General features: G+C 29.7%; 2 protein-coding genes across 2 annotated transcripts; one reads left to right on the top strand and one right to left on the bottom strand.

Annotated features, from left to right (window-relative positions):
- Positions 1–10192: 10192 nt before the first annotated feature.
- Positions 10193–12622, top strand: LOC101245105 (regulatory component of ABA receptor3-like). The gene is given in 3 exon segments (NM_001346126.1): positions 10193–10433; positions 11122–11337; positions 12035–12622. Coding segments are annotated over 3 exon segments (561 nt in total). The 5' UTR covers positions 10193–10334; the 3' UTR covers positions 12281–12622.
- On the bottom strand, positions 12033–17834 carry LOC101244816 (pentatricopeptide repeat-containing protein). The gene has a single exon (XM_004231161.5). The coding sequence runs from the start codon at positions 17700–17702 to the stop codon at positions 14913–14915; it is 2790 nt and encodes a 929-aa protein (XP_004231209.1). The 5' UTR covers positions 17703–17834; the 3' UTR covers positions 12033–14912.
- Positions 17835–20343: the final 2509 nt, after the last annotated feature.

Below are 20343 nucleotides of genomic sequence, written 5' to 3'. Positions count from 1 at the left end.
AAGTTTTAATATATTTATCTTTATCGTTTTATTATTAAATATCGTGTGTTTGCATCAGCGCAGGCTTAATGTATGTTAGTTTTTTTCTTTACAAATGAAATTTGAAAAAGTAATTAATTTTTTTATGTGTTTTTTAAAAAAAACATTTTAAATTGTTAATTTACGTACTTTTTATGTTTTTTTCGAATAATATATATTACTTCGCGTGTTTTATTTTATGTGATACAGGTGATTTTATGAAAGTAAACGAAATTTCGTATATGATTCTCACATATTTTTAGTTATCATTTTATTGTGATTTATAGTACTTTTTATATCTTACGTTATTTTCAAACAATATATGCATTTTTTTTTGTTTCAATAAAAATAAGGGAGTCAACCAAATTTCATTATATTTTTTAATTATGTTTTCTAAAAATATCTTAAATTGTTACATTGAATTTTTAAGTTTTTTTTTATGTAATTTTAAAATATGTAAAAAAATAACAAATTAAAACGAAGAATTAAAAATTTCAAATCATTATATTTCTATATTAAAATGTTCAAATCTTTAAAACTCCACATGTATGCACAAATTAATAGAAGGAAGTCAAACGATTTTTGAAAAAATAATAATAACACATATACATTTCATTTTTAATATATGACTCCCTCCTTTTCTATTTATATGAACTTATTTTTTATTTCATTTCAAAAAGAAAATAACTTCTGAATTTTAATTTTTTTATATAACATATTTAAGATCACAAAATTAAAACAATATTTCAATACACAAAATTTAATATACATATAAATTTAAATTTTAATTTTGATTGGTACCACCTAATATTATAATTGATAATTATTAAGAGCTAAGCGCAATCATTATTTATTTACTTTCATATAATAAATAGATATAAAAATAATTCATAAAGAAATGAAGAAATAAATGGGGTAATACTAATAATAATAACTAAAGATGTTTCTAGAACTATTTAAGTTTCTTGTTATCACTTTTGGTAGATTTTTAATTGCATGAAGTTATATTTTTATCTTTGATCATAATTCATTTCATATATAAAAAGATGTTTCTAGAATTATTTATTCTTGATAGATTTTGTTAGAATAAAATTATATTTTTATTCCTGGTCATCTTTAATACAAATTTATCATCCTATTCATTTTTATTTGTAAAGTTACTTTTAACATCTTTTTCTTTAAATTCAATAATACTATTAATTTTATCACATTAATTTATTTTCAAGTATATTAAATATAGCCAAAATAAATATTGAAATAATTAATTCATGATATTTTTATATAAAACGTAGGCTTTTTTTATAAGCATAATGAATAGAAAAAATATTAAGATTTAAATTAAAGTAATAGTAAAATAGAGTAATAATAAAATGGATATCACAATAACTCACAAAATAAAAGAAAAAGAAAGTGAAATAATAACAAAATAAGTTAATGGTAAAAGTAATAATTTAAGATGTTTCTACAACTATTTTTTTTTGTTATCATTTTTGATAAATTTTTGTTAGCGTGAAATTATATTTTTGTCCTTTATCATTATTCACTTCATATATCGAAAGATAATTCTAGAATTATTTATTATCTTTCTTCATAGATTTTGTTGGCATGAAATGACATTTTTGCTCTTGATCGTCCTCTCACTTCACTCTTCTGTTCTATGTAACATAATAAAGAAAAAATAATATGTTTTTTGATATTTCTATATTTTAAAAGAATAAATAAAACAATAAATGTAGTAAAAATTGGGTAAAATTAGTTATTGACTTATTTTTATCTTTGACCAATTATAGTTGATTCAAATTTTAACCAAACCGTCCATGTCACCCCAGTCAAATGTTAATGGCATAAACTTGTAGATTATCATGATACAAACATAATATAAATTTATTCCATGAAATAAAAACTTATGACAAGAAAAACTGTGTGTTATTTCAATGTTCGAGGTAGTTTTTGTCACTTATTTTTTACTTTACCTGTTGAAGGGCAAAAATTAAATACCTCTATTTAATGGACAAAAATTTAAAGGTTATATGTGCGAAATCCTTTATAAAAGAGGACACATTATTGGGCCGTTCCATTATTGGGCCATAAAAGTATTTCGAGATTTTGGCCCACATTTAAGGAGGAATTTTTACAAATAGTCATTCTAATAAATTTAATTATTATGCTTCATAGTTATAGTTTTATATTTATACTGTCTAGTTTGTATAATTTACAGGTTTTTAAAATTCGCGAGTGAGTGTGTATAATTCGCGTATACGTTTGTATAATTGAGCTATTTTTATATAAACTCGAAATAACGAATTTATAACATTTGAACTTTACAGTTATACAAAATTACATTATATAAAAGTTAAATAAATTATATCATACAATTTTTGAGTTATACAAACTCGAAATTCTAGCCCAAGTAATTGTCACTGAATGATGGTCATGAGTGATAATTAACTAAAACTATAGCTGTAATTACTAATTAACTAGTATATTTTTGTTTAGACCATAAATTTTCCCTTTAAAGAACATGGACTAAAAAACGATACTATATTCTTCAAAATTGATTTTTCTTTCAGTCAAGATTATCCAAAATTGATCCTAAGAAATATCGTCAATATCAACTTAATTTCATTTTGAATTAAATTTTTTTTACTCATTTCGTTGAATGATATCTTTTCTTCCTTTGGACAGTTCAATATATATAGTCAATACATGTATATTGATTCTACATTTGGCAACTTTGATTTCTACATTTACACTAAATATTTTATTTTTTTTTAGAAAAAAGGCAATATATATATAATGGAGACATTAATTATTGATTTTGTAAGTTTTATCCAATAATGCAACGTAACGTACATATAAAAACCTTAACAAAATAAAGACCGTTAATTCCTAGTGCTCAAAACTTTTTGAGTGGCTTTAAGTTTGCTGTCCATCAAAGAGGAACACAACATTTCTGTTACTCTTTTTGTTGAGAGGATTTAGTTTACTTTCTATTTTTGATGCAACACATGCTCAAGTGAAGTGAGATAATTAATATTTTATTCTTTGCATGCACATTATATAAGAGCAACTCCATTATTACACCAAGAATAGTTACGTTTTAATGATAAATCTTCGATTACTAAGTCAATTTCTTATCTTATGTTTTAGAGATTTAAAAATTATGAATATATAGTTTTAAAAAATATCTTATATTAATTATATATATCATGTAATTTTTTATTGAGAGAATTCTAGTAACAGTCTCGTATCCTTTGGCCACTACACCTCAATACCAAAATTTGGAATACTTCTTTAGTTAAAACTCATTTTGAAATATGATCGATTCACCAAAAATTCGCCATTGTTATGTTGTTCACTAGCCTATCGTAATTCCTCTTCTTTATTTGTAAGAGCAAATTGGGGGGCAAGAGGTATTTTATAATTTCTAAATTAATTTTAATTTATTTGTCTTACTTTTTTTAGTTTGTTTAGAAAAAAATATCTCTTTAATTTTAATTTTTCACATAATATGATTAAGATCATAAAATATAAATGTGTTTTAGTATTTTTTTTTCATAAAATCACTAAATTTAAAAGTGTTTTTTTAAAAATTAAAATTAGATAATAAATAAATAGAAATCGATAAGTATATTATTATTTTTTTAGAAAAAAAAAAGAGATTAATTTGGACGGTCATTAGGATAAGGTTTAGGTAGGCCAAACTAAATATGTCCTTTATGCAACCAATAAATATAAATGATTCATGTCAATTTCATGAAGGGAAAAATTAAACTTTATGTGATAAAGATAGTTTGTCCATATTCAGAGAACAAGAATTATCCAATTCAAATGCAACACGATAACTTTGCAATATAATTTGTTTGTTCTCATCATAGTGTGGCAATTTTGGGAATTTTTATTGGACAAATTCTTAGGCATGGTTAATTTATATGCTTTTGCACTTTTTCCTAATTGAAGTCTACTCATGTTTCAACTTACTTTTAAAAAAATCAATACAACATCGTTAAGTCCTTTTTTCGAACTTTATTATAGCTTATGTCGTTTAGTGACAACTTGTACGTCAAATATTTATAATTGAAAAGATATAAAAAGATCAGATTTGTTATATATATTATAGGCTTCATATCAATGAGGGCATTAATAAAAATCCTAGTTATTTAACCCTTATAAACATGCGTGTGGAGAAAGCATTATTAGAACGAATCGAAAGTTTGAATAGAACTCAAAAATTAAATGGCTAGGATGGAATATTATTTTTTTTTTAAAACGGACTTAATAATACTAAAGTACCAAACAGAAAAAATATCATGTACATGACCCTAGGTGCGAGACTGAAGAGAAAAGTGCATCTATTAAGATTAGGTTAATGAACAAATACTTAATTTTCTTTTCAGAGTAGTTAGAAAATGCTCCCATACGTTTTAATTTTATTCGTCCTGTTAAATTTCATGTCAAAATATGTCAGATAAATGAAAAGAGGACATACTGGTATAACTTTGTTATTGTATTTTTTTTTTCTGGTGAACTATGATTCAACAATGTTAAAATTTACATGTCCACAGTGAACAAATAGAGTAAAATTTGCGCAATTTCATTTAGTTTAACGGTAAATTTTTCCTTATAAAACATGTTCACCTATTGGGAAACTTTTGTTATCATCAAGGAAAAATCTAACATGTGATAACGATAATAATGTACTGACCCCCAATTATTAATAAATGACAAATATGAATTTAAACAAAAAATTGGTCCTTGGAGTAGCATTTTTGGCGTATGATGCCAAAAAGTTTGAAACAATTTTGGCTTATGTATTGGTGCTTCTTGTTGTTTCAGGTACAATGAACTTGAACCAACTAGAAATATGGTAAAAATTATTGCTTTTTTTTATAATTCACAAGCAATGTGAAGGAGCTTTCAATGAATTCATTTGACAAAAATATGAATAGAGTGAAGGTGGTCCTCAATGAAGGGCATGAGAAGAGCATGACCACTCAACTTGGAGATTAAGTCTTCCAATCACTTTTCATGTGACTTTTAGTTTGTTTTATATGTATTTATCATATTTTTTTTGGACGTTGATTGTGTGGATAAAGTCTCATATTGATTGGTCAAAAGAAAAAAAAGAAAATTCATATAATAAGGTGTAGTGGTACTCTTAATGGTGTGAGTTCTTTTGGGAAATCGACCTGTGTAAGCATAACCCAAAAGGAAACATATCACATTATATTAAGAATATTTTTGGATTGTTTTAGTTCAATAATTGATGTATATCGGTCGGCGAGACGAATATGAAGATTACATAGTAATGATGTGGGGCTCGACTCAGAGTCTTTTCCTGTCTACGAGTTGTCAGATTTTGCAATACTCGATGGGCTATGTGGAACTTAATTCGAAGAAAGATTTATAGATGAGCAAATAGAATTTCACATGCCTAAAAGCTGAAATTAAATGAAAGTTATCGTGTTATGTTATTTTTTAATGATTTAAATATTTTTTTAGGATTTCTTTTTTCAAATTTAGTTCAAATTAAATAATATCAATAATATCTTTAAATTGTGTTAGCCGAACAATAAACAAAAATTGAAAAAATGAAAGTAGAAGAAGAGCATGAATTTGGGAGGTGATATTAGGATCCATTTTGATAATGAAGGAATATCCTGCACCAATATTTTTGTAGTATGAACTCACCACCATTATATTATAAAAAATGTCAATCATATTTTTCAACGTGACTTGTAATTTGCATGACTTTTTAACATCAATTGATAAAGACTTCTTTTCCTTTAACCAATAAAATAAAATAAAACATGTAGACTAAGACAAGAAAGAAATAATTTGATTGATAGGTAAAATTAATTCAAGGAGTTGAGAATTTGAGATTGAAAGGTCAAATAATTAATCAGTATAATCCCCCTTTTCCCCTCTTTTTGGTTCACTTTTGATTAGACAAAACATCTCATAGATTATTATTTCTAATAGGACAACGTTATTTTTAGGAGAGATTTAGTGCTTCGTAGTTTATTAGAATTATAGGGAAAATGCATAGTACTCTTTTTAATCTATGTCCGAAATCTCAAAGATATATTTATATTATACTAAGATACTATTAGCCTCTGAACTTATTTTATAAGTAATTTTCTAATTCTTTTCGGCCTACGTGACACTGTCTTGAAAAGAAAGTCAATCAACATTGGACGCACAAAATAGTGTCACTTAGGCCAAAAAGGAATGGAAAATTATTAACAAAATAAGTTCAGGAGTTAATAGGACCTTAGTATAATATAAATGTGTCTCTGAGATTTCGAGCATAGATTGAAAAAGTACTTATGCATCATCCCATAATTATACAAAGAGGAAATTAAAAAAGAAATGGAAATGGAAAAAATTAAATCAATCAAAATTATCCACTTAATTTATGGAGTCTCGTAGCTTAACAATACATTATTTCAAACATTTGTGAACTATTTCATAACAAAATAGTAATGACAGACATTTTTGTGTTGATTTATCCCTTTTATCATTTGATATTTCATATAAAAAATTTCATTTTTTAATGCTAAAATACTGCCTACTAAAAACTATATAATTATAGGTCATGCTAAAGTCACGCTTAGAAAATAACTTAGTGGGGCTCCGAAAAATACTAAAAAATGTTAGGTATACCTATGTGAGTAGGTGATATAGTAGGAATGCGCAATTAATATTGGAGCCAATACCAGATGCTAATAAAGTCTATAATTTGCAAGTAACTGTACAAGTATTTTAGAAGCTATCCATCGATATTGTTTGTCATGTTTTTATATTTAAAATTAAATTAAAAAAATTTTAATTAATATTTTATGATATATTACTTATCATATTAATATATTTCTCATCATATTAATATGTAAGAAATTACAATTTATAGTACTTTTCATATAATTTTAAAATATTTAATTTTTTATTTTAAATATCAAATTAATGTGATCTAATTTAACTTTGAAAATTAATCAAATTGACTTTCAACAAACATAATATGACAAATAAAATACCGAAGAGAGGGAGTAGTAAACAACTTTCATATATTCCAATCGAAAAAGAAGTTAATTCCACCCCCACACACACCCTAGACGGTTGGGGTGTACGAAACTGAATTGAAAACCAAATCAAATCGCAAATTGAATTAAATCGGAAAAAAATTGACTAAGTCATTTTAGTTTGATTTGGTTTGATATTAGAAAAAAATATCGACTATGTTTGATTTTAACTAAAAAATCAACCTGAGACCAAATCAACACGACATTATATATGTAATTTTAAAATTTTATTTTTTATATAAAAATATTTACTTTGATATAATTTCAAAATAATTTTTATACTATTTCATAGTTTTTTATCTTTTAATGTATTATTTTACGTTTAAAACTTAGCATTCGAAATGGTCCAATAAAAATTAAAGTTTATAAATGTTGATAATTATGATAGAACTTAAAACAAAATCAAATTAATACTAATACAAAAAGAAAATCAATTCAACACTAAGAATGACAATAATATTGAATATTTGTTCTTTAATTTTAGTATTTTACATTAATTTAGACAATTAAAATATATAATCCCAATTTTAATTATCTTTAAATATTTAGTAATGTAACTAATAATTATTAAACTTATTTTAAGCATGATTTAGTAATTTTAAATTATAATCAAATTATTATGACTTTACAATATTGATTATATATGATGATTTCATTATTATTCTTATTAAATATTTTTGTGTCATTAGTACTCATCTCATATTTTATGTTGTTTTTAAAGAAACACCTTAGATAATTGTATGTTGGTTGAACTAAAGAGATATTTGGAGCAAAAGTTAATTATATGTTTGTATGCATATTTTACCCCCAAAAATTCAAAAATCTAAAAAAACATGAGGTTTATTAGTTTAATATGTTTTATAGATTTAAAAATTTGATACAATGCTTTGATTTGATATTTGAAAAACCCAAATTTTATTAATATAATTTGATTTATAAATTTATAATTTTTACACGAATAATTTAATTTGATATTTAAAAAACACAAACTAACCCTATCATGTACACCTCTACCAGACGAATATATACAATAAGTTTTTTCTTAAATTTCACAAAAAAATGATAAATTTTAAATTTCAATCCCTAAAAAAGAATGCTCAAAATAGAATATGATTAGTATATCTTGTGTTCTTTGATGTTTTTGGCACTTCAAATATGTGGTGTTCCAAATCTCTACTGCTGAATTCTTATCTTCATCCTCTTTTTTTGTCCTTTTGAGCTTGGTGTCTCCTCAAATTTGGCTTATTTTATTTCAACTTTTGAGAATGCATTTTACCAATATTAATAAGGGCATGTTTGGAAATATATATATATACATCAATTTCAATATTTCATACTTTTATTACCTAGAACATCCCAGAGGATAAATGAGAGGAGACGTTTATCCATAGATTATTTTTCCTTTGCTTTCTAATTTTTTCTTTTAAAAAAAGAAAAAATATCTAGTTAAAAAGAAATATTTCATTTTTATGTCCAAACATTTTGAACTCAGGAGCGATTATTACTTTAATTTGTTTATGCATATGAAATAAATATGGACAAATTTTACGAATCACGTGGTTTAAAACCACATGTAACTATCCTTTTTTAATTTCTTAAAAATCAATACAAATCAAATATATAATTATATATTGCTCGATACATTAAAGAGTATTTCGAATATATTATAACATAAATCGAATACATTAAAAATTAGCTGAAATATATCAAAAATTAGCTTGAATATATTATAAAATAAATTGAATCTTTCACTCGTGAATTAAGCAATTCAAAGACTGATAGTGGACATGTAACATAAATATAGGAATTTAAACACTTTAAACAAAAAATTTATTTTGCTTTTCATCGACTTGGAATAAAAAAAAAAACTTTTGACACCATAAATTGTTGCGTGAATTGTAACTTCAAAAAATAGTATTTAGTATAAAATCAAAAATCAAATCATGCTGATTACGTTGATGTTCTTGAAGCTGTATGATTAAATGATTCAAGAATATTAGGTCGCTGGAATATTCTGAAATCCACAAAAACTAAGTTGAGACAGTCGAAAAAAAACCAATATATTTTTTTAACTTATCATCTGTACTTTGTTATAATCCAAAAAAAAAAAAAAAGCCACAAATGATATTGCATTATAATGGTCACTATTTTAGGCCCACTATTTTATACTGTCTACAAGTGGGACACATAGCAAACCTTCTAGCAACAACTACTACATCATATTCTCCTAATAATTTATCTAATTAAACTTTTCAGTTACTATCGTAATTTTAGATCATAATATCTTTTACGGGTATATTGCAAAAATAATTCACTTGTCAAAATATCATTAATTAATTTAAAAAGCTATACAAAATTATTCGACCTTTGAAGTTTAAACAATTTTCAATGCCTAGCTATTCTTATACTTAGGGTATTTTTCTAATTTATTTTATGTGTATTGATATGAATAAAGGATAAAATAGTAAGTTTAATAATTTATTCACGATTTTTTTATTGATACTCCTATTTGTTTTATCTATGTTGAGTCCTATTTATCCGGGGAAAAAAAGTTTTGGTATAAAATTTTATTTATTTATGGATGATTTAAATATTATAAAGTCTTTTTGTATTTCTTTTCTCCGTATAAAGTACAAATATCCGTAGAAAAGAAAGGATGGAGATGACTAGAACAATTTCGACTATAATTTTCATTTTTTAACTTAAAAAGGGATTAACCATTTTCAGATAAGTTAGTTAATTTTTGTACAATAATGGGAATACATAAAGTAGGGCCCGCCAATTGGCTCTCAAATAGTTTTGGGCTTCCAATGGGCTGTTATTGGTGGACTTGTCGGTGGAATATAATAATGAAAGCTTACGCAAAAATCAGTCGGATCGTAGTAAAGCGATAAATACTTATTCATTGAAAATATATGGATTTCAATTTCTTTTGCATATGAAATTGTAAATACTTAATTGTAAAATAAAATTTTTTGACGTAAATTTAAATTTAATCAAACTCTAATATAAATTTTTTAATACGATGATAAACCAAAAAAAGAAAGATAGCTTCCATAAAGATCTCTCTTTGATAGACTTAAAAGTCAAGACTCATCACATAACCAAGTAACCAGCCAACCACCACCAATTCTCAATCTCTCAAATATATCTATTTTTATTTATAGAGAACTTTTCTAAGTTGGTTTAAAAAGTTAGAAACTTTGAAGGGTGTGAATTAGAATTTTATTGAAGGAAATGGAATCACAGTTTATTGAAAGATACCATAGTCATCAGCCTAGTGAACATCAGTGTTCTTCATCTCTTGTTAAACACATCAAAGCACCAGTTGATATTGTAAAAATCGTATCTTTTTTAGAATTATTCTCTTGATTTCTTGATTTGGGAGTAATTTTTATTTTGTGGGGTTGGGGGTTCTTGAGGATTTCTCTTATTTATTTCTAGTTATACGACATTGGGTTTGTATAACATGATTGTATCTTTTTGTTCTATCTTTTCCTTATTTGTTGGGATACTAATCTTTTGGTTCCTTGTGTGTTTATTTGTGGAAAGTAATGTTTGTTTGGTAAGTTTTCTTTGAAAGGTTTTTTTTTTTTTTCGAATTCCTAGCTAACTATTGGTGACTATGAAATTTGATCAGATTTTCGAAGTCTAATTAATTTCATATTCAAATATCTTTCAAGTTCCCAAAATCTGGATAGGATTTTTGGGACTTCCAATAAGAGAAATCTATGGTCAAACAGTAGCTTATCGAAAATCTTTCTTGGTTGAGGCAATTAATCTGTTTAGGAACCACTGAAGAAGCAGTTACAATATTAGTGTACTAAAAAGGAAAGTATAAGTTTTTGATGTGGATAGTTATCCTTCCTCAATTTACCATAAGATATCCTTTTAAAATATTTGGGGAATTCCAAGATTGTTGGGATGCATGATACTATTGAAATTTATGATCATTTTGTTAGTTTTTATTTTTCTTGTTTATTTGCAATTGAGTTCTAACATCTGATTGTTGATGTTGTTGTAGGTTTGGTCACTAGTGAGGAGATTTGATCAGCCTCAGAAGTATAAGCCATTTATTAGCAGGTGTACTGTGAAGGGTGATCTTACAATTGGTAGTGTTAGAGAGGTGAATGTCAAGTCTGGTCTTCCAGCCACCACTAGCACTGAAAGATTGGAACTTCTTGATGATGAGGAGCACATCCTTGGCATCAGAATCGTTGGTGGCGATCACAGGCTAAAGGTATGAGTTTCCTCTAGAAGCACAATCCCTTAAATATGATGAAGCTGAAGATTTGCTAAATTTCAGTTACATTTTTAGCAGTATCCTACAGTAAAACAGTGTCCTGATGTCTATATAAGAGCATGTATATGGATTAAGAATGTTTAGTTTGAGGGTTGCTTCTTTGATGTAGGGGCAAGAGAGTGTTGTTTATACGACTTCGGACTTTCACTTGTTTATAAACGTTAACATGATCTTTAAACACCATGTTAGGGGCAAGGTCTACAATCTGCATACACACTACCCTCCCCGAACCACACTTGTGGGATTACATGAGGATGTGTTGTTGTTATTGACTTATTGTAGAAGTAACTTGTAACATGATTGTAAAATTTGTTCCTATCAATGTTAAGTTAAAAAGTTAAAAGATATCAAATGAATTGGTATTAGATGTAAAATTTGTTCATGATCGTAAAATTTGTTCATATCAATGTTAAGTTAACACGAGAATTGGCATACACACTACCCTCCCCGAACCAAGGTCCTGTAGTGTGTGGTAATTTTCATTCGGCTTTGCTCATTTAAGACTCTTGTTGCAATTTAATATCTCCAGAAGTCTTTTCTTAACTAAGCTGCTTTTTATATCTGCCTTTATATTAATACTGAGTAAAACATCTAGCATGTCTAACCTTGTGTTATAATGTATCAACTTTTGCAGAACTATTCTTCGGTTATTACAGTCCATCCGGAGACACTTGATGGTAGACCGGGGACACTGGTGATTGAGTCATTTGTAGTGGATGTGCCTGAAGGGAACACTAAAGAGGAGACTTGCTACTTTGTGAAGGCCTTAATTAATTGCAATCTGAAATCACTAGCTGATGTATCTGAGAGGATGGCTATGCAGGGAGGTGTTCTACCCGTCAGTGTGAACTGGTCTTCGAGTAACCAGATCGAGATATGAAATCTTTGGGGCTGTGTATAGATTTGCAAGAAGCTAGGTTTCAACCTCTTTGGAATTTGCTTCTGCTTGTAATCTGTCTAGACTTTATGCATTAACAGGGGGTGCACGGTGTATCCTGTTATCATGCAAGTTTTATTTATGGAGGTTTTGTTTTTCCTTTACTATCTTGCGGTTCTCATGATGTTGTTGAGGGTCTTTTCATTTTCTGTAAATACTTCTGTAGGGTAGTGCTGGTCAGCGACTTGTTTTGAGCTGGTAGATGCAACTTTTAGCTTGCGAAAAATTATGGGCGGAATATTTGCAGCTTGTTTCCAGAGCTTTGTATATATAAAAGTTGTAGAACTCTTGTCTGGAGTAGAGTAAAGAAGAGTGATTTTCGTTTATTATTATCTCATGTTTGCTTTCGAGTCTCGCTGTTATACCTTGCTGTTAGAAACTAAGAAAATATGGTTCAACCAGGTTTCGTATACAAATTTTGTGCTGATATTGAGATTGCTCAACCTCAGAATGTAATTCGCATGTAAGTAGTTCTGTCTGTTGTATGGTCAACTCTTATTTTTGCTTGACGCGAGTCTTTTATGCTTGTTAAATAGAGAAAAAAGTTACATATTTATATCGTCTGAGATTGTGTGAAGTTAGGACTACATATAATTTGAATTTGATATTCACTGCTTTCCACTCTACTGTCAACTTATGTCCAATTTTAGAAAAGGGTGTCTTCAGGCAATTGAGCTAAAGGATTTAAGCTGAGTTTTGACTATGATTGGATTAATTAGGTGTTGACATATGTTGAGGATAATAGAACTTTATGAAATGTTGTTGAAAGTGAGACATTAGGGAGGACTTTTCTGCCCTTTCTTATAGGGAATAGCAATAGAGGAAATGTGGAACACTTCATTTAAAAGAGTGGTTATCAGTCATTTTTTCATCTCTTATCTTGTTCCTATGATCCTATCTATAGCACACAGTTGTCAAATTTGCATAGGCTGTCTTCTTTTTCACTATTAAATTATGGTTTGATACTGGTGTATGAAACAGGTAACAGTATATTTATCAGCAAGAAGATAGTTGGTGACTATTGTGTTCTGACTTTAATGCAGCGAGGATTCAAATGGACATATGGATAAATTTTTTTAATAACTCGTGGAATTTGAACGTGAGAGATCTCATAGTTCTCAATCTACTTTATGACTACAAGGCTACAAGCTCCAATAATCATTGGCTCCTATATTAGATGAACGGGGACTAGAAACGAAGCTTAAGATTTATAGGTTGCTCAAATGCAAAAGGTCAAATAGTTGATTTTCAATAGGTAATTGAGATTGCCATAAGACCTCTCTATAGCAAAAGTGTGCTACCTGCATTAGTATTTTAACATTAGTTGTTGATGATTAATATCATAAGTTGTAGTTGCAAGATGGAGAGTAAATATCATACTTGAAGAAGATAAATGATTGACCAAAGGGTGGCTGTAACTGTTATCATCTATGTTTATCACAGTTCATTTTCAACAGTTAGACTTGAATCTAAGAAACTTCCTCAAAATTTTGTTTGATCTTAACTCAGAAGAACCTGGTTACTTCCCTTTGCCAAAAAAATATGCTAGTAAGTAAGAAAAAAATAATCTTTGAATGCAGAAAATCAAAAGGATAATCAGACCAATATAACATGCAGCTGCATTTTGATTGAGGGTGCAAGGCTTCCAAGAAAGTGAATCGAGGGAATCGTTCTGGGTTCATAACAGTGAATAGTTAATACATTAATTTTCACCTTCTCCTTTGAGATCTCTTAGTAGTGCTATCGTTAAGTAGCCTGTCTTCTTGGTTCTTACCCTTTCTATTGTTAACACTTATCAATAGAGTTGGAACTATGAGATATTGTTCCTCTCCTTTTGTGCCAAATAGCTGCAGGCAGCAACTTCTAGATTGACCCTTAGTGATGCATTAGAGAACAATTGGTAATTTATGAACTAGTTTCAAAGAGTTCCATTCAAAAATGATAGCTATTTCTTTTATAATAGTCTTTCCCGGAAAATGCAGATATACAAAAGGAAAGAAACAATAATATGAACATAAAGAAAAATTCAGCAAGAGTTCCTCTCTTCTTTAACTCTCCCCTCTACCCTCTTCCGTCTCTTCCTTGTAACCAAACATGGTGTGAAGAAAATATATCCGAAAAGCCATTTCTCATAAACAGACTCAACATTTTACTCAACTTTACCTCTAAACAGTTTTGTTGTTTGCCTGGAAGCAAGGGTTGTCATGAAACTGGTATAGTTTGACAGTCTAAAGGATTAGTGATCACTAAGATCTATTCATAAATTAGATGTTACAAGTATTGCTAGTAATGAGTGCAGAACAAAATATGGATAAATAACATGGGAGTCATCATACTAAAACGATTATGTACCGACTCTAAATAGAATTACTGAATCGTTTCTTTTTGCAATAGAGTGATCAAGCACTCTGGCTAGGAGATATAATAACACTTGAACTGATTACAAGTATCACTGTATTCACGACACTTGTCCAATACCTATGAAGTTCATATTAACAAAAAGAATTACATTTACAAAAGTGGTGCAACAAAGCATTTGTTTTCTGTTATAGGAGAATAAGATGCTCTCATACCTCTACCAGAAGTCACAGCAAGAACACTTACCATCCCTAAAATGGTGAAAGCGGACACCATCTTTTAGGAAAATCTCTCGCCTTCTCAGCAATGACATATATTTTGCAACTTTATGACAGTCTGAACATATTCTTGTGTTATTGATAACTCTAATAGGTGCAGGACTTGTGGTCCTGATCAATCCATATGTAATTGCCAGTTTTTCTGTGTGACCAAGCAGCGCCTTTTCTTTCTCTACTTCAGAAAAGTTCTGAACAACACATTCAGTATCAGGCTTATATCCCAACTTTTTCATCTCAGAAATTAACTTGTACAACTCAAAGAATATCTCTCCTTCTTCTGGATGAGTTTTTCCTGCTGTAGAGAAGATGTGAATCCTCTGACTGACTTTTAGCCAACTCCATACTGGTCCAATTTTCACTCCCATAGCCTCCATCTTGTCTCTGATACGGTCAACATCCTTCCATCTGTTTGAAATTGCGTAGAGGTTCATCATTAAGGCATAGTTAGCTGCATTATATGGTTCTAACTTGAAAAGGTGTTCAGCTGCAATCTCTGCAAGCTCAACGTTTCCATGTATCCGGCATGATGTAAGAAGAGCACCCCAAACAGCTGCATTTGGCTCCATTGGCATTGACTGAATAAAATCTGATGCTTCATCAAGGTAACCGACTCTTCCCAGAAGATCAACCATGCAAGAATAATGCTCAATTGTGGGGATAACACCAAAATCTGTCTTCATATGATCAAAGTATTTCCAACCTTTATCAAGCAAACCAGAATGTTTACAACTAGATAGAAGAGCTATAAATGTTATGGCATCTGGTTGGATTTTTGCTTCTCTCATCTTATCAAAGAGTGAAATTGCCTCTGTACCTAGGCCGTATATGGCAAATCCGGTGATCATGGAATTCCAAGAAGCTAAAGTTTTGTCCTCAAGGTTTTGGAAAACCTTCTGGGCATTTTCTAAGTTCCCACACTTACTGTACATGTCTATGAGAGCCGTAGATACGTACACGTCATCTATAAAATCGTTTCGTATACACAGGCAATGTATCTCTTTCCCAATGTGTAGCAAAGAGAGACCTGCACATGCTTGAAGTAAGCTTGCAACAGTGACTGAGTTGACTTTGATACCTTCATCCTGCATCTGCGTTAAAAACTCAAATGCTTCTCTGAAGTACCCTTGCTGTGAACAACCCGATACTAAAGAGGTCCACGAAATGACGTTAGGAGACATGCCAGAACTCTTGATCCTTCTAATCATACCCAAAGCTTCCTTGATACAGTTAGATGTTGAATAACCAGAAAGCATGCTATTGTATGTCACTATATCCGGTTTGATCCCTTCTTCCTTCATCTGATCCAAAAGATCACCAGCTTTTTCAAAATGTCCTTTGCAGGAATAGCCCGAAATTAATGAATTCCAAGCAAAAATGTTTCGGTTTTTCATACAATCAAAAACAGCTTTGGCAGATGTTAAATCATCATTCTTCACATACATGTCTACTAGTGAAGTAGCAATATGCAGGTCATAGTCAAATCCATTTCTTAAAACATGGCAATGAATCTCCTTCCCTATTCTCAAATATCCTAATTCACTCACTGCTTGAAGAGCACTAGTTATAGAGTTGCGATTTGGCTGATAACCAGCACTCTGCATTCTCGTCACAATTGCCAAAACTTCTCGATAAGATCCATGAAGAAAATGACCAGATAAAAGGCTGTTCCAGGTTATTATGTCTGGTTTTATGTTGCAAGTTTTCATTTCATGAAATAGCTCCCACGCATCGTCAAGGTAACCCAGTGCAGTATACCCCGATATAATACTGTTCCAACAAGGCAGATTACGATTGTCTGTTGAAGCAAAAACTACTCTAGCAAGTTTGATATTGTCATTTTTCACATACATGTTGATCAATGCAGTACGTATGAGTATATTCGATTCTAAGGCATATCGGATAACATACCCGTGAATCTGTTTTCCTTCATCAAGAGCTCCCAGTTTCCCACAGGCTTGCAAGACTTTGGAAATGGTTAAACTATTAGCCTTAACAAATAAATCCTGCATATCGCGAAACATTTGTAGACCTTCTGTCCATTTTTCATTCCTCAAATTAACCAGAATGGCTTCATTCCACAGTAAAGAATCATGCATTGATGTTTCTTTAAAGACCTTATTAGCACTCTCAGTCCCACAACACCTCCCATAAAAATTCATCAGTGCACATTTTGTATAGACATCTAAATCAAAACCCTTCTTTATCAGACAAGCATGGACTTCCAATCCTAACCACATATCTCTTAACTTTGAACAGATTTTCAAAACAAAAGCTAGAATTTCAGTGTTAAAGTTCACTCCTTTACTATGCAATTCACTGAAAACTTCAAGAATTTCACATGGGGTTCCTCCAAAATATGTATATTCTTCAAGGAAAGAATTCCAATACAAATAGTTCTCTGCAAACCCCACAAAAAATAACACTGCAGCTGATTGAAAATCACCAAATTCCAAGTAACCTGAGATAAAATACTGCATATTTTTCTTTGTATCCCATTCATTAGACAGTTTTATCATCTTGGCATGCATAGCTCTTACTGAGTTTAGTGAGTTGAACTTGTTTTCATAATCAAATTGCAATGAAGAAAGTGATTCAAGTGAGGTTGAGAGTGAAGATTCAGGAAGTGTTTCTGCTACATTTACAAGGCCAAAATTTGTGGAATAGCATCTTGGTTGCTTTTGGTTGAGTGGAGAAATGAAGTGGTACAATGGAGTAGCAACAGCCTCCATGGTGAATTTTGAGCTTGAAGAAAATTATGGCATCTAAGATTAGTTGATTATGAAAACAATGACAGTTTAAGGAATAGGATTTGGAAGGCTCTAATAAAAGCTACTAGAAGGAAAAATCAGGAAGGAAAATAAATTCTTATGATTGAAAATCAAGAATCCACTTTAATGGATAAGGTTATCTAGTGTGTACTTTTTAGATAATTGAAAATGAAAAGTATAAAGTGGACCCTCCATACCCTAAAAGGTACATTTTTTTTTCTTTTATGATCTTCCAAAGGAAAAAAAAAAAAAAGCAAAATATTATTATTATTTTTTTTTTTTGAGAAAATGCATAGTATAGAGGGGCAAAATCGAATGAAAGTCTTATTTCAGATGAGTCTTATTTCACATTGAAATCTCATAACGTGAAGTCGATGAGAGTTGAGTGTATGCAGACCTCTCCAAGATAGAGAAGAGACATCTAGATGAGGTGCATCATTTGTTTATTTATTCCTCTAAAAAATCATTAGCCAACTATATCTCAATTACAAATCTAGTTGTTTAATTATTTAAATTTTCTGTATGTGTTCGATTCTATTATCGCCAATTTGTCATCCAAAACCAAATCTTTATGGAATGTCTCCTCATTAGGAATACGACTAATCACTTTAAACTCTAAAAAGGCAGATTTAGAATTTTAAGTCAGTAAGTGCAAATAAAATTACATCTGCTCCTCTTAACTTAGTTAACATAAAAGATTCAGGGTTAAAACTAGATCCTCATTCCTCTGTCTTGATCGTAATCGTAGATCACTTTTCCACCAATGTTACATCGTTACCCTAGGCAAAAGAAAAGAGGTGAATCTCAAAGTTAAATATTACTGTAACTAATAGATATTTAGTAAATTTCTTAATATTAAAAAGTAGCAGTTTCTTTGTTGAGTCATAATCCAGCAATAATATACATCATGGCAGAATTTATTCACTCTCACTCGAAAGACCTCTAGCATTAGCACAAAAGGCATTTTAAGCCAGAAGCCTTTGAGGGAGAGTGAAAAAAGACTGTCAACATTAGTTTGTTAAAGAAGACACTTTGTTATTGGCTCTCCCTGCTAGAGCTTCTTTCCCAACACAAAAAGCATGCAGGAGAGAAGCCCTTGAGGGAGAGGCAGTAATAAGGGCCCTGAAGAATCATTAATAAAATGTGTTTTGATTGACAAATTGAGTGATTAAGAGTAGCCTATTTATAGGCAAAATAAAGACTCACAAAAAGTGAAATAGTGGGACCTTGATATATATTAGTGGCAAAACCAGATTCTTTTGATTCAAAACAGAGACTACTCATTATAATCTGTGTCCATTTGAAGACACAAGTCAACCCCTCGTGATTAAAGAATAAAAGCATCTCATTATCTTCTCTATGCCATACGAATATTTCTTCATATCTTCTTTATCTCAATAATTCTCATTTCAAAAAATACAATATTCCAATACTTATACAGTTATGTATAAACCTCAACATCTCCATAACAGTACAAGAGCCGGTGAGCATAGCTTTGGTGGGCTGGATGGAATCCCTCTATCTTTAATTAGAAGTTTTAAGTTTTAGTTTAGTTTCACCCTCTAATAAGTAGTCTGCTCTGTGAATTCCGAATACTGAATGATTTAACCAACAAAAGTACTGTATGCAGTATGTGTTTTTACTGTGGCGTATCCAAAAAACACCCACTATAAACATACCCTTTCAAGTGCATAAAGGGAAATGAAGAATCTAAGGAATATAGATTTCCAGTAACTTTAACCAGCAATTGCGCCGCGTCCCCTGAATTGGCCTATAGCTGAAAGTAACTGATCTAATTTTAAAATCAACAGATAGTGCAGAAGGTGTGGCATGGACTTTAAGATAATTGAATCATAAAGATTCTTTTCTAGACAACAACAATATAGGCAAATATTGTTCGTTTCTATTGAAAAATACATGTGTTTACACCAAGCAAACAGTCGCACATACACTTTTTAATACTTAATCATGATTAAGTGATGTGTATTTTCACTTTGATTTATTATTTCTTCAAGTTAATTATTTAGTTAAATATTAACACATGATGTAGGTAAGTAATTATCCATGGTTCGACCTGGATCACCTTATCTACATGAATCTTTCGTTGTTGAATTATTGTACGATAATCACTGTTAAAGATCAAATAAATCACAAAAGTTAATGATCTTATTTGTTTGGAACCAAAAAACAAAGTATGAGGTCCCCATATTAATTCCCACAAACTACTAGGCAGCTAGGTTTTATGTTGAAAAATGGACTCTTACATCTTGTAATGGACACATGTTAAGTGTGATAATAAAAAATGATCCAATCGAAGATATGGTTTTGCTTTTTTGATTAGAGTAATATAATAGTAACATACACTAAATATTCATGACAACACACTGGTTGTAACAGTTTGGATACTGTGGTGAAGTTGCTCAAGAATACCACAACAATATACCCAGCGAGAAATCCCATAAGTGAGGTATGGAGAGGGTAATGCTTACTAATATCTCATGAAGATAGAGAGACTGTTTTTAAAAGACCGTCGGCTCAAGTGCAACAAATTCCGGCCTAAAGAAGGAGACAATAAAGAGAATATAGCAAATAACAAAAGAAG

The sequence above is a fragment of the Solanum lycopersicum genome, chromosome 1 (assembly GCF_036512215.1).
Source record: "Solanum lycopersicum chromosome 1, SLM_r2.1".
Taxonomy (NCBI): domain Eukaryota; kingdom Viridiplantae; phylum Streptophyta; class Magnoliopsida; order Solanales; family Solanaceae; genus Solanum; species Solanum lycopersicum.
This window is presented reverse-complemented; position numbering and strand designations above follow the sequence as displayed.